Genomic DNA, 22,549 nt, shown 5'->3' on the forward strand with positions numbered 1-22,549 from the left:
GGAAAGTTAATAGCATATAATTTAAAACGATGGAAAAATACCCAAAAAGGAGCTTTGGTTGGATTCCACCAGTTGGCAACGTTGTAAAAAAATATATTTTAATGACTTTTTTAATGCTAGTGGTGATGCTACATCAGATCTACTTCCAATTTTGAAGCCCCTTTTTGTGCGCCACATGTCTAGTGTAAGAAGGTCTAGCTTTGTTGTTGTTTTCATTTCAGAAAAATTAAGCTGTTGAACTCCTCTCTCTAGGATTGACACCAAGTGACTGAAAAGCCCTCTTTGTGGCTGCATCAGCATTAAGGCTGGAAAAAAATCCCAAACCAAACCGAAAATTTTGGTATGGGATTCGGTTTTGCATTTCATTTTTTCGGTATTCCCATACCGAACCGAAAAAGAAAAAAAAAAAATATATATATATATATAATTTTTTTAATTATAAGAAAATTATTTGAACCGTTCATTGTTTTAGATTTAATCTGTGCCGTTGATTTGTTTTAGGTCATATCCCATTTCTTTCTTTCACAGCTCCGTTCCATTTCCCTGATTCCATCCATCAAACTCCAAGCCCCTGCGCCTCCTCCCTCACCGAGCCCTCATCTCTCATCTGTCTGTGTCGAATTCCGGCCAACCACCGGCCCACCACCACACCACATAGCCTTCCTTCACCACACAGCCACCGCTCTCTCTCACAATCTCTCTCGGGCGATTTTCTCTCGCGATCTCTCTCACCACCACACCGAGTCCAAGTCTCACTCTCACCCCAAATTAGGTAATTAATTTAGTGTTTTGAAATCTAATTTCTGTTGGTAGATTCTGCTTTGAAGTTTTCAAATGGTTTTAAGATTTAATTTTTGGTATGTATTGTTTAGCAGCTCTGTTTTCGTAACCTGAGAAAGAAAAGGAAGCAGCTCTGATTGAGGCTAGGCGTAAGGAGGTACTATTTAGGCTACCATGTTTCCTCCGAAATCTCATTTTCTATTGTTACAGAGGCACACTTAAGAGTCATGGTTTGCTTTTACCATTTGGGATTGTTGGATGCACATCTTCTGTTTTCTTGAAAATACTATTGTTGTTATTGTTACCATTCGTCTTTATAGTTATTACTGTTAGGAACAACTGCTCTGTTCGGGGAAAAGTAAAATAGCAGATAAGGTATAAGTACACACAATAAGTGTCGTTAAGATAATAGTAAATCATTAATAATATATTGTTCCTCTTAGATAATGTGTGTTTGTTCCTCTTAGATAATATTTAATCTTTTTTGTTTTCTTCCTCTGAATCTACATTGTTTTAATTGTGGATCATCCAATGATCTATTAATTGGAGAATAGATAATTGATGTTATTTCCTATAGTTCAATTTTGCAATTTAGCTAATTGCTCTAGCGTAAATGCTTTGTTCAATGATAACTATGGGTGGGCTGAAGGTATTCGTGCAATTTACAATCCAAATTGCAGCTTCGTGTCTAATTGGGTTGTAGTTAAGATTTTTCCTCTAGCTATTTATCAATGGTGGGTCTTGGGGAGTGCAGCTTCGTGCAATTTACACTGATCTCCCATATGTTTCTTACTTCCAGTTTAAAACTGGGTTTTTGGGTGCCGAGGAAGGTAACTGGAGAAAATTAAAATATGGGGTACATTTTTTTTGTCCAAAAGCCCAAAAGCCCAAAACTATTTCAGGATTCCCGATTTGTCCCGAAATCCCGAAACTATTTCGGGATTCCCAAAAATTGGGATTCCTGAAAATTTGGTTTGGGATCGGTATTGAAATTGGGATTCCCGAAAATTTCGGTTTGGGAATCGGGACAAGAGTTTCGGTATGGGATCCCATACCGAACCACCCCTAATCAGCATGCCTCTCTAAGTTTTTGCTCAAAAGCTTTCAAGGAAGCCATAACTTCTTGTGCATCCAGTGTGTCAGTGTCATTAGTTTCCTCTATAACATTCACCATAGAATCATAGGATCTTGTCAAACTGATTAATAATTATGTACAAGTCTCTCCTTATGTAGTTCTTCACCCAAAGTTTTCATTTGATTCACAACATCAAACAACCTAGTAAAATAATCGTTAAGGGATTCATCTTCTCTCATGCATGTGTACTCAAAATCACGTCTAAGAGATTGAAGCTTTACTTGGGTTACCTTCTTGTCACCTCTGTATTTTGTCTGAAGAACTTCCCAAGCAGCTTTGGATGACACTTCATTTGATATTCTGGGTAAAATGGCATCTAAAACTGCTCCTTGTATTATTCCCAGCTCCTTGGCATCTCTCATCACATTATCTTTTAGAATTGTCTTTCGAATCACATAGCTCTTCATCATCATTTGACTCATCATCTGAATTTGGAGCTTCATACCCTTCTTGAACCATTTTCCAGAGATCTTGTGACTTATGGTGGCCATTTTAATCCTCCAAAAGTCATAGTTCTCACCATTAAAAATGGGAGCTCTAAGCTCACTGCTGCTTAATCTAGACATCTCTTCATTCTTGAATCACTTTCTAGGGTTTCAAATACTCGAAATCTCCCCTAAAAGAATGGTTTTCACAACTCCCGGTTGGTTTAATCCAACCTAGGCTCTGATGCCATGTTAATGTTTTGTAGTTTTGTATGTATTTGGTAAGGAATTTTAGTGAGGGTTTTGACATAGAATGAGAATGTAAGAGAGAGCAGTGGCGAAGCCAATAATTTTCAAGGGGAGGGGCAAAATTAAAAGAGTGCAAGGGTAAAAAATGGCAACAACCAAATTCTTTTATATAGTAATGTCGTCCATAATTTACCAATACTAATAATGGGAAGGTGGAATATTCAAAGGAGGACTAGCCGGAATATTTGAAGGAGAATTTAAGCATTGTTTCTTATTGTATCATTTCATTACGTAATTGTATAATGGGAAAAAAAGTCTTAATACTCTTAATCCTAGAGTAAACTATACTATATGACTATTAAGTAATTAAACCAACAATTCAATTAATAAATACCAATAATCATATAAATTATTCCAAAAACAAGAATTCAATCAATATCAATAATTAATTAAGGGTAAATTATATTTTACCACCTCAGGTTTGAGGTCTATTGCAACCTCGTACAACATCTTCAAAACATTTCATTTTCATACCTCAAGTACTATTTTATTTCAATATAATATATCCGTTACATTTTCCATCTATTGGTCCGTTAAGAGCTGAAGTGACTACTAGAGTTGTGCCACATGGCAAAAAAAATATTTTTTTATGCATTTAAAATATTATAATAATTTACCTATTAAAAAAAACCCCATAAATCCTTCCTCTCAACCCAAATCCCCCATCCCTTCCCCCTAATCCTTTCTTCTCCTTCCCCTCCTCCGATGCCCCTCCCTTTGGCTCCAGTGGATTTCCACTCCTCTTCTCCTCCTCAGCCTCCGCTCATTCTAACTCCCTTGCCAATCTCGCTGATGATCTATCCTCCCTCTTCGATGGTGCACCCTCACACTCCTCACCCTTTCAGGACCCCGACGCCTTCAACCCCTTCAATTTGGGTTTTTACGAGCTTGAATCGCAAAGAGAGAAGATTAGGGTTTGAATCGCAAAGAAGGAGAGGGGGAAGCTTCAGGTTTGGGGGTGAAGGTAGGGGGACGGATGGAAGGGGAAGGAATTAGGAAGCAAAAGTGGTTTTGGTGGTGAAGAAGAGAGTGGAGGAGAGGGAGAAGGTGGGATGGGGGGTTGCTGGGGAGATGGGGGTGGGGCATCAAATTTCAATGCCCAGAATATGGTCCAACATGCCAACCATAATTTCCACATTGCCAAAGCTACGAATCTTCCTAAAGTGTTTGCTAATAAGGGCATAAAATTGGTATGAAAAGGAACCCAATTTTCGTTCTATCTTGTTTCCAAAAATCTATAATTTTTCTATGCAATTTGAGACATACTTGCATACAAAATTGAAAGGATTGCTACTAGTACTAAGCCAAAACATATTGAGAGGGAGAGAGAGGTAGCTTACGGAAAGAGAGGTGGTATTGGGAGTCGGTGAGGCGGTGGAAGTTTGAAAGCCGGGAGCTTAAAGCACTGGTCGAGGCCATTGATGGAGGGGGGGAGAGAGAGACGAAGGAGATAGAAGAAGCGAAAAAGTACAAGTTAGGGTGGGGCGGAGGAGAGGGAGTGGGTTGAGGGGAATGGTTTCTGGGCTCGGGTGGGATTTTTGGGCGTGGCGGCGGTCTCCTGGAAGGTGAGGGTGGGGTGGGGTGGGGTGGGGGTTGTAGGGGAGGTGGGATGGGGTGTTTGTGTTGTAAGGAAGGGGGAGGTCATGAGGAAGAAGATGGTTCTTTTATTTTTATTTTATTTTTAAATAGGGTAAATATTATAATATTTTAAATGCATAAAAAAATTATTTTTTTACCACATGGCACAAATTTGGCAGCCACATCAACACAAATTTGATCCCATATTTGCCACATCATCATTTAACGGATGTATGAAATTGAAATAAAATGATAAGTAAATGTATGAAATTGAAATGTTTTAAAGATATTGTAAGGAATTGAAATTGACCTCAAACCTGAAGGGATAAAATGTAATTTATCCATTAATTAATCAATAATCAAGAATTCAGTTTCTACCCTAAACAACAATTTCATTCAGGGCTGGTTTGATATGGGATACCAAACCAAAAATGGCATACCAAATCCCAAATCGAAAATTTTCGGGACAAGAATTTGACGATTGATCCCAAACCAAAACTTCGGGATTCCCGAAATATTTTCAGTATTTTGGGATTTCCCAAAACTGAACCTGCATCAAAATCCAAATCATCTAGATTGAAATTGAAATCATCTGAACCTACATTAAAAACCCAAATTGAAATAAGAAAGAGTGACAGTGAATCAGTGGTCGAGAGAGAGACAAAGTGAAGATATAGTCAGACGGACCTGCGTCCTCCTCCTGACTCGAGCCCCCATTTTGAAACCCTAACCTTAATTCGAAACCCCACACACAGAGACTAGAGATAATCGATGGTGGGGGATGAAGCCGTGAGGTGTGGTGGTGGTTGGAGTAAAGGGAGTTCGTCGGAGTCAAATTGTGAGAGGGTAGGTGGTTGCTGAACTTTGAATTCGAGAAGGAGAGACAGAGAGATATAGATAGTTTGAGACTGAGTGAACTTAAGGCTTGAAGGTTTAAGTCCTTCAAACAAAGCCAAACTCTTGGTGAGGATCGACGATGTTATCACCTGAGCTGCTATCATTCTTGCAAGGTGTTTTTTAGTGAGGGATGAGAAGTCGAGAGAGAGATCAGGGTGAGTTACTTGTGTGATGTGGCCGGATTCGAAGACGGCAAATAAGGAGGAGGAGAGAGATCGAGAGAAATCGGCGAGGATGGGAAAGTAGGGTGAGGTGAGGTCGAGAGAGAGTGATTGAGTGAGGGTTTTATTTGGATTCAACGGTTGAGATTAAATCTCAACCAAATCCGACGGGTGTTAAAATTTCAAATATATATTTAAAATAAAATAATATATATATTTTTTTATTTTGGATTGGTTCGGGATTACCGAATGAATGAAAATGTGAGACCAATTCCTATACCAAAATTTCTGGATCGGTTTGAGATTGGGTACTGAAATTTTTGAGATTTTTGGTTTGAGATTTTTTTGGTTCGGTTTCGGGATTTTTTCGGTTTGGTTTGAAATTTTTGGTATTTTTTTCCACCCCTAATTTCATTCATCAATAATCATTCGTATGATTTATATCTCTAATTAATAATCAATAACTATATTAGTGTATTACTCTATGATTCTATATTAATTAAACAAAATTTCGTATTATTTAATCAATTAGAGTTAGGAATATATAAATTTAGAAATTAAAAATTTGGGAGGTGCAAAACGCACCTCTGTGCTTTCTGATTGGTTTTCAAACGGGGGTGGGATTGAATGGTGTGAATGCAAAGAGGTGATGGGGACCAGTGGCCTCCACTTTAATTTTTTTGTATTCAACTAAATGAAACTTCAGCATTGCCTATGAAATATTTTAAAAATTTTCTAATCACTAACCGAAATGGCTTCATCTAACTTAAGCATTTTCCAAAAAAAAAATTAAAACACTCTGCTACATAGCAGCAACAAAAACCCTAATAGCACGCTGAGCACCATCACTTCCGGCCGGACCAAAGGGGCGGAACCACCGCTCCTAGGCTTGATTTCCGGCGAAGGGAGGGGCAACTTGCCCCTGTGTTGCTTCGCCACTGAGAGAGAGTGATGGCTGCTAACATTGCCGCATCATACTTTCATTTATATATATATCATCAAAGTAGTAGGGTTTTGGTCCCATACTACAGTCATCAATCTTATCTCCATTGAGGATAACATTGTGTAGACATCGAAATTTCGGTAAATAAATGTTGACCGATAAATCAAAGTTTCAACGCTCATGTATTACATAAATTTTACACGTAGCGTGCGACTCAACGAAAATTGAAATGAGTTGGAAAAGTCATCAAATAGGACACGTGTCAACACCTGGCAGAAACAACTTATTTCATCTGGGATATTATATTCAAAATTAGGCCTTGAAAAATTCTATAAATACAAGCCCATTTCATTCATTTGGGGGAACCAAAATCATTAGGCAAAATTCTTGAAGCTCTGAAACTCTGAAACTCCGAAGCTCTCAAGCATCCAGGTTCCCGAAGAATCAAGAAAGCTCTTTTCGTTCTTCGTTCTTCGTTTATCGTTCATCCTAAGATCAAGCCTCAACGGCCATTTGGATCAACAATCATCCACCAATTCAAGATCAAGCCCCGACGGCCCTTGAAGAAAGTGTTCTTTTCGTTCTTCGTTCTTCGTTCATCGTTTATCCTAAGATCAAGCCTCAACGGCCCTTTGGATCAACAATCATCCACCAATTCAAGATCAAGCCCCGACGGCCCTTGAAGAAAGTGTTCTTCGTTCTTCGTTCATCGTTCTTCCAAGATCAAGCCCTGACGGCCCTTGGATAATACATCCACCAATTCAAGATCAAGCCCCAAAGGCCCTTGAAGAACTTCCACCAATTCAAGATCAAGCCCCGACGACCCTTGAAGAAAGCACCATCGTTCATCATCCGTTCGTCCAAGATCAAGCCCCAACGGCCCTTTGGATCAACAACATCAACGAATCCACACAGCCACCGTTCTTCAAGATCAAGCCCAAAAGCCCTTGAAGATTCGTTCATCACCGTTATTCAAGATCAAGCCTCAACGGCCCTTGAAGAAACACTCATCCTCAAGATCAAGCCCCCAACGGCTCCTTGAAGATCCGCTCAAATCCACCTTCAAAGATCAAGCCCACGGCCCATTTCAACAGTTCATCCAAAATCAAGCCTCCACGGCCCTTGGATCAATCAAATATCCATAAATCAAAACCTTACGGAGATCGAATCAGAGGATCAAAATAGAGAGAGATTGTAACCCAAAATCATCAAATACAAATATTTGTTTGTGCACGTTGTTCTTGTCGTTTTCGTTTCAGGAATTTTCCGTGTTCACAAATTGGCACGCCCAGTGGGACAATCTCTACCTCTCATCTTTTTCTCCATTCAAGAAATTCGAGCACACTTCCAAAATTAATGGCATCAAGGAAGGCTCAAACTGTTCCCGCAACTGGCGCAAAGAACAAGAGCGTCCTCGTCGCAAGTGGTGTCACTTTAGGCATCACGACTCGAAGCAAGGCAAGAACTACTTCTGCCGCCTCTTTCACCTCTGCATCAACTCTGCCAAGGGAACAAGAGCACCCAAGGCACGAGCCTTTGATCACCTTAGCCTCACCAAAGGCACCAAGGGGCGAAAGTCCAAGGAAATACTCCGAATCCATGCTCTCCGATGCCGATTCGAGCGGCAGTTCAGCCATGCAAGTCATGACCATTGGAGCAACTTTAATCGATGAGTAGCTGGCTCAAATGAATGAAGCAATCGTAAGGCTAACCCGAACTGTGGAAGAAAAAGACTTGCAAATCGCTGCATTCGTCAGCCGACTGGAGCCACAGGACGGCGATAACCCTAACTCAGAAGAGGAGCCTCCGGTGGAGAATATCGATATGAAGCCGGAGCCAGACCAAGCAGCAGCACTCATGGGATCTCTTTCTATCCAGCAACTGCAGGAGATGATCGCCAGCACCGTCAAGGCATAGTACGAAGGGAGCTCAAATACCTCCGGGTTGTACTCAAAGCCCTATTCAAAGAAGATTGATGCCCTAAAGATGCCGAGGGGATATCAACCACCAAAGTTCATGCAGTTTGATGGAAAAGGAAACCTAAAGCAGCACGTTGCACATTTCGTTGAAACTTGCAACAATGCGGGGACGGATGGAGACTACCTCGCCAAGCAGTTTGTGCGCTCGCTGAAAGGAAACGCCTTTGAGTGGTACACGGACTTAGAGCCTGAGTCCATCAACAGCTGGGAACAGTTGGAAAGGGAATTCCTCAACCGCTTCTACATCACCCGCCGCACTGTGAGCATGCTAGAGCTAACAAACACAAAGCAATGGAAAGATGAGCCAATCATTGACTACATCAACAGATGGCGAACTATAAGCCTCGACTGTAAAGACAGGCTCTCGGAAACCTCTTCAATCGAGATGTGTATCCAAGGCATGCAATGGGGTTTGCAATACATCCTTCAAGGTATCAAACCACGGACCTTCGAAGAGCTAGCCACCCGCGCCCATGACATGGAGTTAAGCATCTCCCATCATGGGAAGAAGGAACCGATCGCCGACTACAAGAACGACAAAGTTCTTGAGACAAAGGTGGAGAAGGCTACGTGGAAATCCACCAAGGAAGCAATGACGGTCAACACATCTCCCGTCAAAATCTTCACACGAGGCAAGGTGATTCAAACCGAAGCTTTTCGTGATCAAGAGATGCGTAGACGCACTTTGAAGGAGCTTGAGGAGAAGACTTATCCATTCCTCGACTCTGATGTGGTTGCCATGTTAGAAGACTTGCTGGAAAAGAAGGTGATCGGCTTGCCTGAGTGCAGACGGCCAGAAGAGATGAATCGCACCGACAGTCCAAGGTACTGTAAATTCCACCGCTTCATCAGTCATCCGACAGAAAAGTGCTTCGTGCTGAAAGATCTCATCATGAAGTTGGCTCAGAAAGGAATCATCGAGCTAGATCTTTACGATGTGGTGAAGTCAAACTATACCACCATCACTTATGGCTCTTTCGACACAAAGTTTTCACCTCAACAGCTGAGGGCATCCTCCAAGACAAGCAAAGTTGAAGGATGGACTCAAGTCACTCCTAAGAAATTGCACAAGAAGCATACGTCCTCCACAAGTCCGCCAATCGGAAAGGGGGCAAAGCAGCTCTTGTCAACCTTCAAAGCAACGTGAACGTGTTGAAGATGATGAAATTTCGACACATAGATCGTCCATCCCCATCACGATGCGTGATTTCTTGCCTGAAGACTTCTTCAATCACGCGGTCAAAGCTCCTTGCTATGAAAATTATGAGGAACGCCTCTCCCGGATTGCTTGACAAAATTCACAAATTCTCCTCGCCCGCACGAGTCTAAACTGCATGGCACAAAGCTCCTGGTCTGTACGAGCATAAAAGGCAACATCAACGCTCCTGGTCTGCACGAGCATAAAAGGCAACACCAAATGCTCCTTGTTCGCATGAGCCTAAACTGCACGAACCAAACGCTCCTGGTTTGCACGAGCATAAAAGGCAACACCAAAACGCTCCTTGCCTGCACGAGCTGAAACTGCAACACAGCACCAAATGCTCCTGGTCTGCACGAGCATAAAAGGCAACATCAACACTCCTGGTGTGCACGAGTTTAAAAGGCGACACAACATGCTCCTGGCCCGCAAGAGCATAAATTGCGTACGGCACCAAAAAAAAAAATGTATTTGAACTACGTTACGACTTGATCTCTTCTTTGGAGGGGTACGTAGACAGCTTGAATATTCAAAATTTCGAGTTCAGTCACATCAAAATATAAATAAATGTTTTATTAAAGAAAGTCAATTTTATTAAAAATAAATGATGAATACATATGTTTATGTATTTACAAAAAAAAAAAAAAAAAAAAAAAAAAAAAAAAGAATCAAAATATCGGCAAGCCCAAATAGTGGGCTGGAATGGATGAAGGCCCATTTTAACCATCGCCATCATTAGCTTCGGCCTCAACACCAAGCCTGATCTCACCATCAAGACTGGGGCTCACCAAAGCCCACTGCTCCATTTTGCCCTTCTCCTCTAGTGAGATCTTCATGCTGCTGCATGGGCAGTTTGTCTCTCTAAAAATTGAGCAGCCTCCTCCATTTTTTAGAGACATCTCTATCCACTCCAAGCTCAAGAAGCGAATCTCGTCTATCCTGAAGCGTGAAAACTGTCGGCGACTTCCTGGTGTCGTTGTCACCTACAAACGGCGAGAGGCTATTCGATCCTAAGAATCTCGGCCTTCTTCCTCCACACCTACCTCCTAGGGCAACCAACTTCTATCCCCCTTGCCGTGCTCCATCTCCTTCGTCTTTAGCTCACCCACGGTAACATCAAGACCACCCAATATTGGTGCAACGGTGCAATGGAAACAGCAGCCAAAGCAAGCCAATACCACAGGCCACGAGTCGACCCAGGACCAGCTGCTCTTGCTCCTTTTGTAGCAGCGCCGTCAGCAGCAGCACCCCACCTACGTTCTGGTTTGAGAAGCTACCCTCTCTACCCTGAACTGTACTTTTCCGCCTTTACACTCACACACCCCAAACCTAATTGCATGTTAGGTCTTCAAACTGGTATCGATTGTCTGCGCTGAAGATTTCTCTTCCTCAATTCTACCGGGAAATCTTCGATTCGATTTTGCTTTTTGCTTGACGGAATCGGAGGTAGGCGGAGCTGAGATTTAAAATATGGCGGCCTCCACGAGCGGTGTCTACGTCAGTGTTATTAAGGATGTCATCAACAAGGTCCGCGAGGAGTTCATGAACAACGACCCTGGGGAAGACGTTCTGAATGAGCTTCAAGGAACTTGGGAGGCGAAGACGGTGCAGGCTGGTGTAGTAAATAATCCTATAGAGAGGTCGGCGGGGCAGTGGGGTTACTCCAATTCACGATCTCAATGTACCGTATGAAGGGACCGAGGAGTATGAAACTCCCACTGCTGAGATGCTCTTCCCTCCAACGCCGTTGCAAACCCCAATTCCTGCAACCCCAATTCCAACACCTCTACCTGGAACTGGTGACAACATGTATAACATCCCTACCGGAGGTAGTGAATATTCTGCAAATGAGTCTGGTAGCAGCAATGGTGGTGTCAATGCAGAGTTGAAAGCTGGAAGATCTGGCCCCTACATGCAACCTCCATCTACTTGGATGAACCACTCGTCACACGCAAACTCAGCTTTGCGGAAATCACGGGCAATTTGTTAAAGCGCCGATCCCAGATATCGAAGAGGCGCCAGTCTTTTTCAGTCTCGTCAGCACCCGTCACGCGCAAACTCAGCTTTGCGGAAATCACGGGCAATTTGTCGAAGCGCCGATCCCAGATATCGAAGAGGCGCCAGTCTTTTTCAGCCTCGTCAACACCTGTCACATGCACACTCAGCTTGACGAAAATTTCGGACAATTTGTCGAAGATTTCTGATAAAGAAGAAAGCACGTGAAGCCATACTGATTAATCACGCGTTGGTTGCCGACACAAGTAAAAGAATAGTACCTCTACAGGTACTAAAGAATTTCCTATAACTGTCCACCTTCACCCTCCATAGCAAGGCAGACATACATAACATTTCTTTATCTCCGAGAACCTTTCTTCATCTCCGAGAATGCTTTCCCAACGAAACCTCTCGAGTCATTCAGTGTTCCTTATTCCTTGGGGTACCTCTGCAAGCCAATGACTCCAAAGCAAAAGTATATCATATCACCAGGGTAGAAAGCAAGAGTATCTCATATCATGCGTTATCCCTGTCCTTTCCTTTGTCCTTGTTCTTACCTACAAAGACAAGGATAAAGAAAACAATATGCCGGAACCTCCACTCAAACTCGGGTAAGGAACCGACTGCTTGGAACCCTTCCCTGATTGCCTACCTAGCACTGCTCTCGAGTACTCGTCTCCCACTGCTGCTGTACTTCCAAAGAAGCTGCTACATCTGCCTGAAAAACAGATAAGGCAAGTGAAAATGATACCTTGCAGCATGTGGAGACAACGTGCAGAAGAAACAAGCAGAGAAGAATGCAGCCTGCACAGTCAACTCAGTAGAAGGAGTCTGAGTTGAAGAACTCGAGAAGATGCTACATTCTGCCAGAAGAATAGATAAGACAAGGGAAAATGATACATTGAAGCATGTGGAGACAAGCACAACAAAGCACGTGCCGATTCATCCGCTACTTCTTCAAAAGCAAAAGTATCTCATATCATCATGTTTGCAATCACTCTGGGTGGAGGACTCGTTTTGACCCTCAAATTCTTGGGTCGACTCGCCAGGCGTTGCGGGCTGCACTTGCCAATTCACCACCCTTGAATCCAAACCTTAAAGATCAAGTCACCCATTGGAAGAAAAGCCCATCAATCTTGAAGATCATACCGCTGACCAAACTGCTCAGGTGTGAATTAGAAAGATTGAACAAAGCAACAAGTCGTCACCTTCACCTCGTGCATGCTTGCCATGTGTTCGAGTCAACCTTCAAGAATCAAGCCTCAACGGCCCTTGAAGAAGCTTCCAGCCAAATTCAAGATCAAGCCTCGATGGCCCTTGAGGAAATCACAAGTCTGATTCAAGATTAAATGTCTACCACCCTTGAATCAAAACCTAGTTCAAGAATAAGCTGTGGAAAATCAACAATTGGAGGAATCCAGAAAATCCTCCAACCCAGTTCAAGATCAAAGTTGTGGAAAGTCAACAAAGCGCAAAAAAACAAATACGTGCCGATTCATCCACTACCAAAGCCAAAGATCATCTACCACATGAAGCTCCTTGTGGTCCAATTTCAACCTTCAAGATCAAGCTTCGACGGCCCTTGAAGAAATTTCAAACAAAAGTTCAAGAACAAGCCTCAAACGGCCCTTGAAGAAATCTCAAACAAAGTCCAAGAACAAGCCTCAACGGCCCTTGAAGAAATCTCCAGCCCAATTCAAGATCAAGCCTCGACGGCCCTTGGATCGACATCTACATTAAGATACTTCAAAACGCATCTCCTACATGTGACAAGCACATGTATATGACGCGCCTTGAAGTGGGGGCATTTGTAGACATCAAAATTTCGGTAAATAAATGTTGACCGATAAATCAAAGTTTCAACGCTCATGTATTACATAAATTTTACACGTAGCGTGCGACTCAACGAAAATTGAAATGAGTTGGAAAAGTCATCAAATAGGACACGTGTCAACACCTGGCAGAAACAACTTATTTCATCTGGGATATTATATTCAAAATTAGGCCTTGAAAAATTCTATAAATACAAGCCCATTTCATTCATTTGGGGGAACCAAAATCATTAGGCAAAATTCTTGAAGCTCTGAAACTCTGAAACTCCGAAGCTCTTAAGCATCCAGGTTCCCGAAGAATCAAGAAAGCTCTTTTCGTTCTTCGTTCTTCGTTCTTCGTTCATCGTTCATCTTAAGATCAAGCCTCAACGGCCATTTGGATCAACAATCATCCACCAATTCAAGATCAAGCCCCGACGGCCCTTGAAGAAAGTGTTCTTTTCGTTCTTCGTTCTTCGTTCATCGTTCATCCTAAGATCAAGCCTCAACGGCCCTTTGGATCAACAATCATCCACCAATTCAAGATCAAGCCCCGATGGCCCTTGAAGAAAGTGTTCTTCGTTCTTCGTTCATCGTTCTTCCAAGATCAAGCCCCGACGGCCCTTGGATCATACATCCACCAATTCAAGATCAAGCCCCAAAGGCCCTTGAAGAACTTCCACCAATTCAAGATCAAGCCCCGACGACCCTTGAAGAAAGCACAATCGTTCATCATCCGTTCGTCCAAGATCAAGCCCCAACGGCCCTTTGGATCAACAACATCAACGAATCCACACAGCCACCGTTCTTCAAGATCAAGCCCAAAAGCCTTTGAAGATTCTTTCATCACCGTTATTCAAGATCAAGCCTCAACGGCCCTTGAAGAAACACTCATCCTCAAGATCAAGCCCCCAACGGCTCCTTGAAGATCCGCTCAAATCCACCTTCAAAGATCAAGCCCACGGCCCCTTTGAAGGAACTTTCAACAGTTCATCCAAAATCAAGCCTCCACGGCCCTTGGATCAACCAAATATCCATAAATCAAAACCTTACGGAGATCGAATCAGAGGATCAAAATAGAGAGAGATTGTAACCCAAAATCATCAAATACAAATATTTGTTTGTGCACGTTGTTCTTGTCTCTTTCTTTCAGGAATTTTCCGTGTTCACACATTGTACTACTCCAATTTTAACCATGCAGCCCAGTTTTAAACTCAGCCCTCCATTTGCCTCTTGGACTTAGCTTGAGAAACTAGCCGTTAACAGAACTAGCTGTTGGCTTCTTGTTTTTCTTGTTCTAGCTGGAGACTATTTGGCTTCCAACATCTAGCCGGTGTTATTCGTTGTGGACATCTTTCACCTCATGTTTTTTTACATGCATAGAACATTGACTTCACATGAATGATTAACTTACGTAGGGCAAAGACAATGCATGTTAGAAGGATTTAGGGATCAGAACTAATGTAGAATTGGTTGCTGTTTCATCTTTGGTTTATGACAGGTAGGAGAAAGCAACCATGTTTGCTATAGTGCAGTTGCCCTGAAATGTTGTAATCCCTGTTGAGAGCTTAGATATGAAAGAATTGATGCCCCAAAAGTCGTTTGTACTGCACCTACTGGAGGATCTTGCATCGAGAAAGGCAACGAAAGATTTGTGATACTATTTAGCTCTCACAACTCTGGAGAGCGTAGGAGAGGGTAAAGTGAGGCAGCACACTGGGACGTGTTGTTTCCAGTTGTTTTAGCACCATCACCGTCAAGTTTTCTGGGGAGAGATTGCAGAGGGGGTCGTTCACAAGTTGTTAAGCATGGAGTTTTTGAGTTTTATTTTTTATTTTTTAAATCTAGAGGCGAATATAAGGGAACTTTAACGAAAAGCACCCGGCACTGTTCACTTTAACGAAAAACCACATTTTCATACTAAAAAGTCAATCATGGTACTATTCACTTTACCCTTTATTTTGTCCTTATCATTAAAACTCAAAGTTTTCAAGCCATTTTCATTAGTTTTCCTTATAATTAAAGGCCAAAAGGCCAAGAAGTAAAGAGACTGATTATACATGGGAAAGACCCTTCTCAAACACAAGGTCATAAACAATGTCTGGGCATTTTTCAAACCAATTACAACGAGAGTTTGTATAAGAATCAGTCGAAGTGAGTTTGGCACTATTGAGTCAGGCGATGTGTGACTTCGTTTGCAGCGGATATGTGCGACTTCTTTGATTGAAAATGAAATCCATGGCCCATTGATAATGCGTCCGGGTAACTTTATTTTTGGGGCATTTTTACTTACAAGGAATGTAAATTGGAATCATTTTCATTATGAGTTTTCTTTCTAACATTTCCTATGCATGTACTAAGACGTAAAGAATGAAAAAAAAACTTTAGGACCTGTTTGGTATTGGATTTGAATCCATAGTTTTTAACTTAAAAATAATTTTTAAGTTTTAAGATAAAAAAAACCTGTTTGGTAAGCCCATTTTACAAAACTGGACTCAAAAAATTTAAGAACAGCCCATTATAATTTGAAAACAACAAAAGTCAGGTTTTAGGGGTTTTTTTTTTTTTTTTCAGGAATTCATATCCTTGCGCCGTGATGGAGGTCCGAGTACCTGCGCCGCGCAGACCGCGAGCAGGCCTTGCGCCTCACCAACGACGAATGACCAAGATATTCCGGCCAATAGGGTGAAGGTTCGGGTGAATAGCTTTAAGCCTCAAATCTCTGAGTGCTTGATTAGGGACGAAACTGGGCCATTCTCTTCACTGCCAAGAACGATCAAGGTAATGGGTCTTTCTATTACTGTTTTGTTTGGTTCCCATGAGGATTGATTTGTGAACTGAATTTGTTGTGTTGTTTAGAGGGGCTAAGGATTGATGTTTAGACTAGCATATTAGCAAGTTAATCTGAAAGCTCTTATATTTCTGGGTTTCAAGAGCTTGTTTTAGCTTTATGAATTTCTGGGTTTTGATGCTTTTTTATTGAAAATTTGTTAACTTTTCTGGGTTAATATCCTTTTTCTGGGTTTAAAGAGCTTCTTTTAGACAGTGAATTTATGGGTTATGTTGCTTTTAGTTTGTTATTACATTATATTTTTTTTTTGGTTTAATTTAAGGACTTGGATTCTCTGCCCTCCCATTTCGGTGCCCTCTCCGTGCCCTCCTGTTTTGTGTGGTCACGGTTAATCCATGCTAACATTTTATATTATTTTTTATAAAAATAATAAGACAAAAAAAAAATAGTAATATAAAATATTGACGTGGCTTAACCGTGACCACACAAACAAGAGGGCACGGGGAGGGCACCGAATTGGGAGGGCAGAGAATCCAAGTCCTTAATTTAAATGTTTGGGAACTTGTGGTTCTGAATGAAAATGTGGGTTTGTGGTATTTTAGTTCAAAGTCTCTACTTTGCAAGCTCTGGTTTCAAATGCAATCTCTGGTTTTTGAAGAGTTACTGGAGAAGAAGAGCTAAAGCTTCTTCCTTTTCATTAATTGTTCTCCTTTAAAATTTTTTGGTCCAGAACATTTATTTTTTCCTATTTTGCTAACCATGAAGCTCTGTTCCCAGATTCTCTCTTTAAGTTATTCATGTTTTAATTTTCTGTAGATCTGTTGTTCGAATCCATTGTTTCGTAAATCTATGGGTTTCATTAATATATTGGTTCTGTAATTTACTATAATTTAAGAACACTTCTAATTTCATTTGTTTGCATTGCTGCTTTTTAAGGATATTATGTCCTAGTTTTTAATTTGCAAAAAAAGTTAATCAATAAATATTAGGTTTTTCATCAAACAAACAGAAATGGGGTTCATCTGTGCTCTGCTGGGTCCAGTATGCCCATAGTTAATCAGCTATTAACACAAAGACCCTCCTTTAATCATTGGCAATTTGGCATTGATGCAAAGTAAAAATTAACAAGCGGCAATCAGACGTGGCTAATTCTTGCTGGCCCCTTGTGTCTTAAATCATTTGTTTGGAACATAGTATAAAGGTGGGCAAAGGAGAAGGGCAATTGAAAGGGTTGTGACATAGCTTACTTAATGATACTCAATGAATCTTGCAGCTGCAACTTTCTTTCTCACACACACACACACACACACACACACACACACATATATCTATTAAAATTGGTGTGATGTTTAGAGAGGCTAAGGATTGATTTGTGAACTGAATTTGTTGTGATGTTTAGAGAGGCTAAGTATACATTATATATTTCTATTAAAATTGGTTATGTGGAGCTATTAGAGCATTAGGTGTTTGTGAAAATTCCCCATCAAGTTAGAAACAAGGATATGATGCAAATCTGAACGTGGTGTGAAAATTCCCCATTAAGGTTTAATTTCATATGTTTTGTATATCTTAAAACAAATACATAAATTAAAAAAAAAAAAAACTGTTTTCAAGAGTTAAATCAAACAAGTTTTCAAATTTTTAGATTCAAAAATAGTTTTTAAGTTCAATGCCAAACACGTTTTTGAAACCTAAAAAAAACTGTTTCTAAGAGATGTTCTTAAAAGTTAGTTTTAAGAACAATTCAAGTTTTAAGAACAAATCATTAAAATCGATATCTATTTTATTGGTCAATATTTCATAAGAATACAATAATGATTTACAAATAAAATCGGAGTCTTCAGGCCAAGAATAAAAGAAGAAATGTAGAATGAAATCAAGACAACGACCAACATGGGAAAAATGGGACGACCATGCTGCTCTGAATCTCTCATAGAAAGTAGATCAAATCTCTTATAGGAGATTGACTACTTCAATTGTCCTTGACGCGCAGGTGATCCAAGCAAGGCACCATGTAGGCAGCGGGGCTTGCCTGAAGTTCCATGAATTTCTCATATGTCATTCCAATGTACTTTGCTGTTTCACCTTCCTTTTCTAGCAACTCCGGGATCGGTAGAGTGGGCGTGTCCAGTGCCGGTCCATGTGGCACGGCGATCGATATCCTCGTCGCTGTGTTGTTCACAGTTGCTCGATGCCATATGCTCTTGTACTTGTCGTTTGTCAGAATCTGCATTTGATCACCAACGTTAACAATAAAAGAGCCCGGAGCGGAATTCACCAAGACCCACTTATCATTGTGCTTGACTTCAAGGCCACACATATCATTCTGAATCAAGAGCGTCACCAGCCCGTGATCTGTATGAGGAGGAATACCGATTGCCAGGTCGGGCTGCGGGCAAGCCGGGTAGTAATTCGCTGCCAGAATTTGCAAGCCGCGATCCCAATTCATGGCCTTCGCAATGTAATCGGCCTCCAATCCCAAGCTCTCTGATATTCCACTCAATATTTCGGTTGCCACTGCTCGGGTTCTTTTGCTGAACTCCAACGAAACCTCACCGTATCCAGCCGGTTTGTAGAGGGAGTTGAACTCGGGGTGTGCGATGACCTTGAGATAATCCCTCCAGAGGCGAACTTTGTCGATTGCGACGTTGAAGCTGGTGCCGCACTTGATTGGGTCCAGCAGGTTCCTTGTTTGGAACTCCTTCTTCTCCTCCTCCGGCAGCTCAAAAAATCTCTGGCACGCGTCGACCATTGCTTCCATCAAGCTCTCTGGTACCCCGTGGTTGATCACCTAAAAGACATCATGCGCATGAAAATAATTATTTCATGTTTCATTATTACTAGCATTCTTCAATTAATTTGCCACATGTTCAAGCATATATTAATAACTAGTAAGTGTATATTACAAAAGTCAAATATTGAGTTTGTATCGTAGAATGACAAACTGTGAGTGTGAATACCTGAAAGAAGCCCCATTCTTGGCAAGCTCTGCCTAGCTTCTGGATCATTTGTGCCCTTTGATCAGGGTAGGCAGAGGTGAGAAGAGCAAAATCAATGATGGGGATTGAATGTTCTGGGTCGTTTGCATCTCCCATGTCGTTGGGATTTTTGGTGTAGGTGTACTCGGAAGGTACAAAAGTGAGAGCAGCTGAGTCAGCTAGGGTTTTGATGCTTGCTGCTTTGGATTGATTACCATTGGATGCCTCCGTTGAAGTCATTGAAGGTGCCATTGTGAGAGAGAGAGAGAGAGAGAGAGAGAGAGAGAGAGAGAGAGTATGTTTGTCTTGAGAATTAGGGAATTAATCAGTGGTGTTTGAGTAGGGCTGGACGGCTAATATACAGAATGGTTTATTTTTATAGGCAAGAAATCTTTATTTTTTTCCCACGTGAAACCAATGTTTATATCTAAATTTAGTTTAAATTCGTAGGGCAAGTGACTCGATGAGGTCTCCAAACTCGACCAAGGCTTCCAGGCTGCCAAATAATAAATCTGGTTTTCAATTTGTAGGGCAAGAGACTCGATAAGGTCCCCAAGCTTGACCAAATCTTCCAGACAGTCAACCACTTGCTCGGTCTCCCTTTCACTAAGCTCTTCAGCAAGTCTTCCAGTAAACTCACGACTGGAGTCTGGCCTTTTCTTTTCTTGACCTATGCATTCTCCAACTCCTTCTTGAACATCAAAATTTAAAGACAGGTTATCTCTCTGAATCAGTCTTCCAGACTGTCAAATAACAGTAAAACGATTCGTAAAACAAATTTTCATTTTACAGATACGGAAACTAATGCGTTTGGCGGCTTGTTTACTTAAACGAACTCAAGGTAAAACCATTTGTGAATGGCAATGAATTATGCCGAGAATATTTGAGATAGTTGACTTGGTAATCAAGTTAATGAAATTTTTATGATTCTCAGAGCCTTAAAGGAATAAACATATTGGAGTCCTAATTACATGCAATCAATCATGTGCCTTTTATTAAGAGAATACAAGGTATAAGAATCATGATGAGACTCTAATTGATTAGAAAAGATTAGGGTGGATATCCTTTCCGTTAATAGGGTGGAATTGGTTGAAACCCTAACTATATAACCAAGAAGCAATCCCTACTTCCATACCAACTGAATGTCACAAAACAACAAACCTATTTCGCTAGCTAGTAGAGTTCATAAAAGAGGTATTGGAAGTAGAAGACTACTTCAATCTTGCACCAGAAGCACTCATGGCGACAGGTAATTACTTCAGGATCATATGCATGCTTGTCATTAATGCCATTCTACGTGCACATGCGAGTATAGTCTGCATATTGTTTTCTTTTGTGATCCTAATACTATACTGTGATATTCTTACACTCAGACCATGAGAAATTCAAAAAACAATATTTAATTTATAAAAATTAAGTCAAAAATGCAGAAAACAATATTAGTTTATGTTTTGCAGAACATCAAAATAATGTTGACTATGTACTAAAAAACAAATTCCAAACTAATAGAAAATAAGGGTTTGTTTGGTAACGTTTAACAAAAATGAATTTTGAAGAATAATGAAGGAAAACGAAAATCACAAATAGGATTTCTCATTTCTATGATTTAAGAATGCGTTTGGTAATTTAATCCATGATTGTTGAGAACAAAAACATTGAAACATGTATGTTATCAAAATCCAAAGTGTCAAAAAATAAGAAATTCGAGTTTGGTAGTAACATTCTTGTAATATAGATTTTAAGATAGTGGTGAGAATCGATGCTCCATAAGTAGTTTGTAGTCCCCCTACTGGAGGATCTTGCATCGAGAAAGGCAACGAAAGATCTGTGATTAGGGATGGGCAAAAACTCATCGGTTATGAGTAATCACAGTTACCCGCTTACTTAAATTTCACGGTTATGGTTATGGGTAGCCGTTTAAATAATTAAATGGTTATGGGTATAACCGTTTACCCGTGAAATTTAAATGGGCGGTTATGGGTATTAACAACAGTTATAAATGGGTACCCGTTTATTTTAATATATGTGAAATTAAAAAATTAAAAAATTAAAACCCTAAACCGTTTATTTTAATAAAAGCACTTTTATTAAAAGTGATTATGAACATAAGTGCATTTTGGATGAGTTGTGGAAACTTAATTATAATCATTTGTGTTTTTAAATTTTCCCAAAAGTTCAAGAAGTGCATGTGTACACGGGAGGGACAGAGACATGTGTGTTTTGATCCAAAACTTTCCCGAGAAAGTGGGAGACAGGTACGAGGCAATCTACAACTTCTACTTCGGAGACTATGGCCATATTTCAGTTCAGAGAGCTTATTTGACATACGAGGACACTTATATGGCCGTGACTGGAGAAGATAGACTCCAATCAATCTCACTTGCTACACTCTTGTGCTTTATGTATAGATACAGAATATATGCATATATATACACTATGGTCCCTTAACAATACCTTCAAATTAACTTTACCAACTAATAAATCGGTAAACGGTAAAAAAGAAGAAGGGGTAAATGGGTAAAAAATGGCTCAATGGATAAACAGGTAAACGGTTACGATTAAATGGGTACGTGGTCATGAGTATGGTTAACCGTTTATAAACGGTTATGGGTATTGGTATAACTGTTTAGGTAATTACCCAACGGGTAAACGGTTATGCGGGTATGAGCATAAACGGTTATGGGTAAATAATCGCGGTTACCCGCCTGCCATAACCATTGCCCATCTCTATAAGTGATACTATCTTGTACTCACAACTCTGGTGAGCGTAGGAGAGTGTAAAGTGAGGAAACGGACTGGGGATGTGTTGTTTCCAGTTGTTTTAGCACCATCACCTTCAAGCTTTTCAGGGGAGAGATTGTAGAGGGGGTTGTTCACAAAGTTGTTAAACATTGAGTTTTTTGAGTTGTGGTCCAGTTGAAAACATGTACGTCTCTAAGGTGAAAGGTGCCGGATTATGACTATGTGCCTGGGGAGAACCCTGTTTTCATGAACAGCAAGATGTCTAAACTTGAGAAGGGCACCGTGGCACACTAACAATTTTGGTTGTTGTTCACTCTTTGGTATGTTAATATCCATTGAAACTAACTTTTGATATCTTTTTAACTATATCCTTAGAGAAATATATAAGATGTTGTGAAATTTAGTGCGAATGCCACATATGTAATTATATGAGGAAGCAAACCAAATTAGACTTTGGTGGCAACTTTTAAAAGTCTTAGGTGAAAAGTTTTGGGGAAGTAAGAATTTTCTTCATGCATGTAAGGTTGTGTCGGATCAAAACACCTATATACAGAGGTATGTCTACAACATTATTAAAGCCAAATAAACATAAACTAAAGAACTATGGGTTAGCCAAGAACCAAGGACCATAAGCAATAAGATCTGCACAGCCCCCAACCACATCATTGTTCCCAACTTCATTGTCGTACCCACCACCAACAAAAATTGCTGCCAACAATGAAGGTACCATTAAAAGCCATGGGTACAGGACTGTGGGAGCAATCACTCTTTTTCTCCAACTGTCTTCATCCTTGGCTCAACCATATGGCAATACAGGATCCATATTT

General features: G+C 40.7%; 1 protein-coding gene and 1 long non-coding RNA gene across 3 annotated transcripts; one reads left to right on the forward strand and one right to left on the reverse strand.

Annotated features, from left to right (window-relative positions):
* Positions 1-212: 212 nt before the first annotated feature.
* Positions 213-19,387, forward strand: LOC139196365 (uncharacterized). 2 transcript variants are annotated; one of them, XR_011581195.1, is made up of 5 exons: positions 213-340; positions 502-772; positions 876-937; positions 15,786-15,992; positions 17,847-19,387. It is a non-coding gene; the product is annotated as an uncharacterized lncRNA (long non-coding RNA). The 2 variants fall into 2 exon arrangements; XR_011581194.1 differs by having other exon boundaries at positions 214-340; positions 17,996-19,387.
* On the reverse strand, positions 17,768-19,232 carry LOC103436548 (2-oxoglutarate-dependent dioxygenase 19-like). The gene is made up of 2 exons (XM_008374982.4): positions 18,963-19,232; positions 17,768-18,793 (listed from the first exon to the last, which is right to left on the reverse strand). Exons 1-2 carry the CDS (start codon positions 19,230-19,232, stop codon positions 17,975-17,977), a joined length of 1,089 nt encoding a protein of 362 aa, XP_008373204.1. The 3' UTR covers positions 17,768-17,974.
* Positions 19,388-22,549: the final 3,162 nt, after the last annotated feature.

Source organism: Malus domestica, chromosome 05 (genome assembly GCF_042453785.1).
Source record: "Malus domestica chromosome 05, GDT2T_hap1".
In the NCBI taxonomy this organism is placed as follows: domain Eukaryota; kingdom Viridiplantae; phylum Streptophyta; class Magnoliopsida; order Rosales; family Rosaceae; genus Malus; species Malus domestica.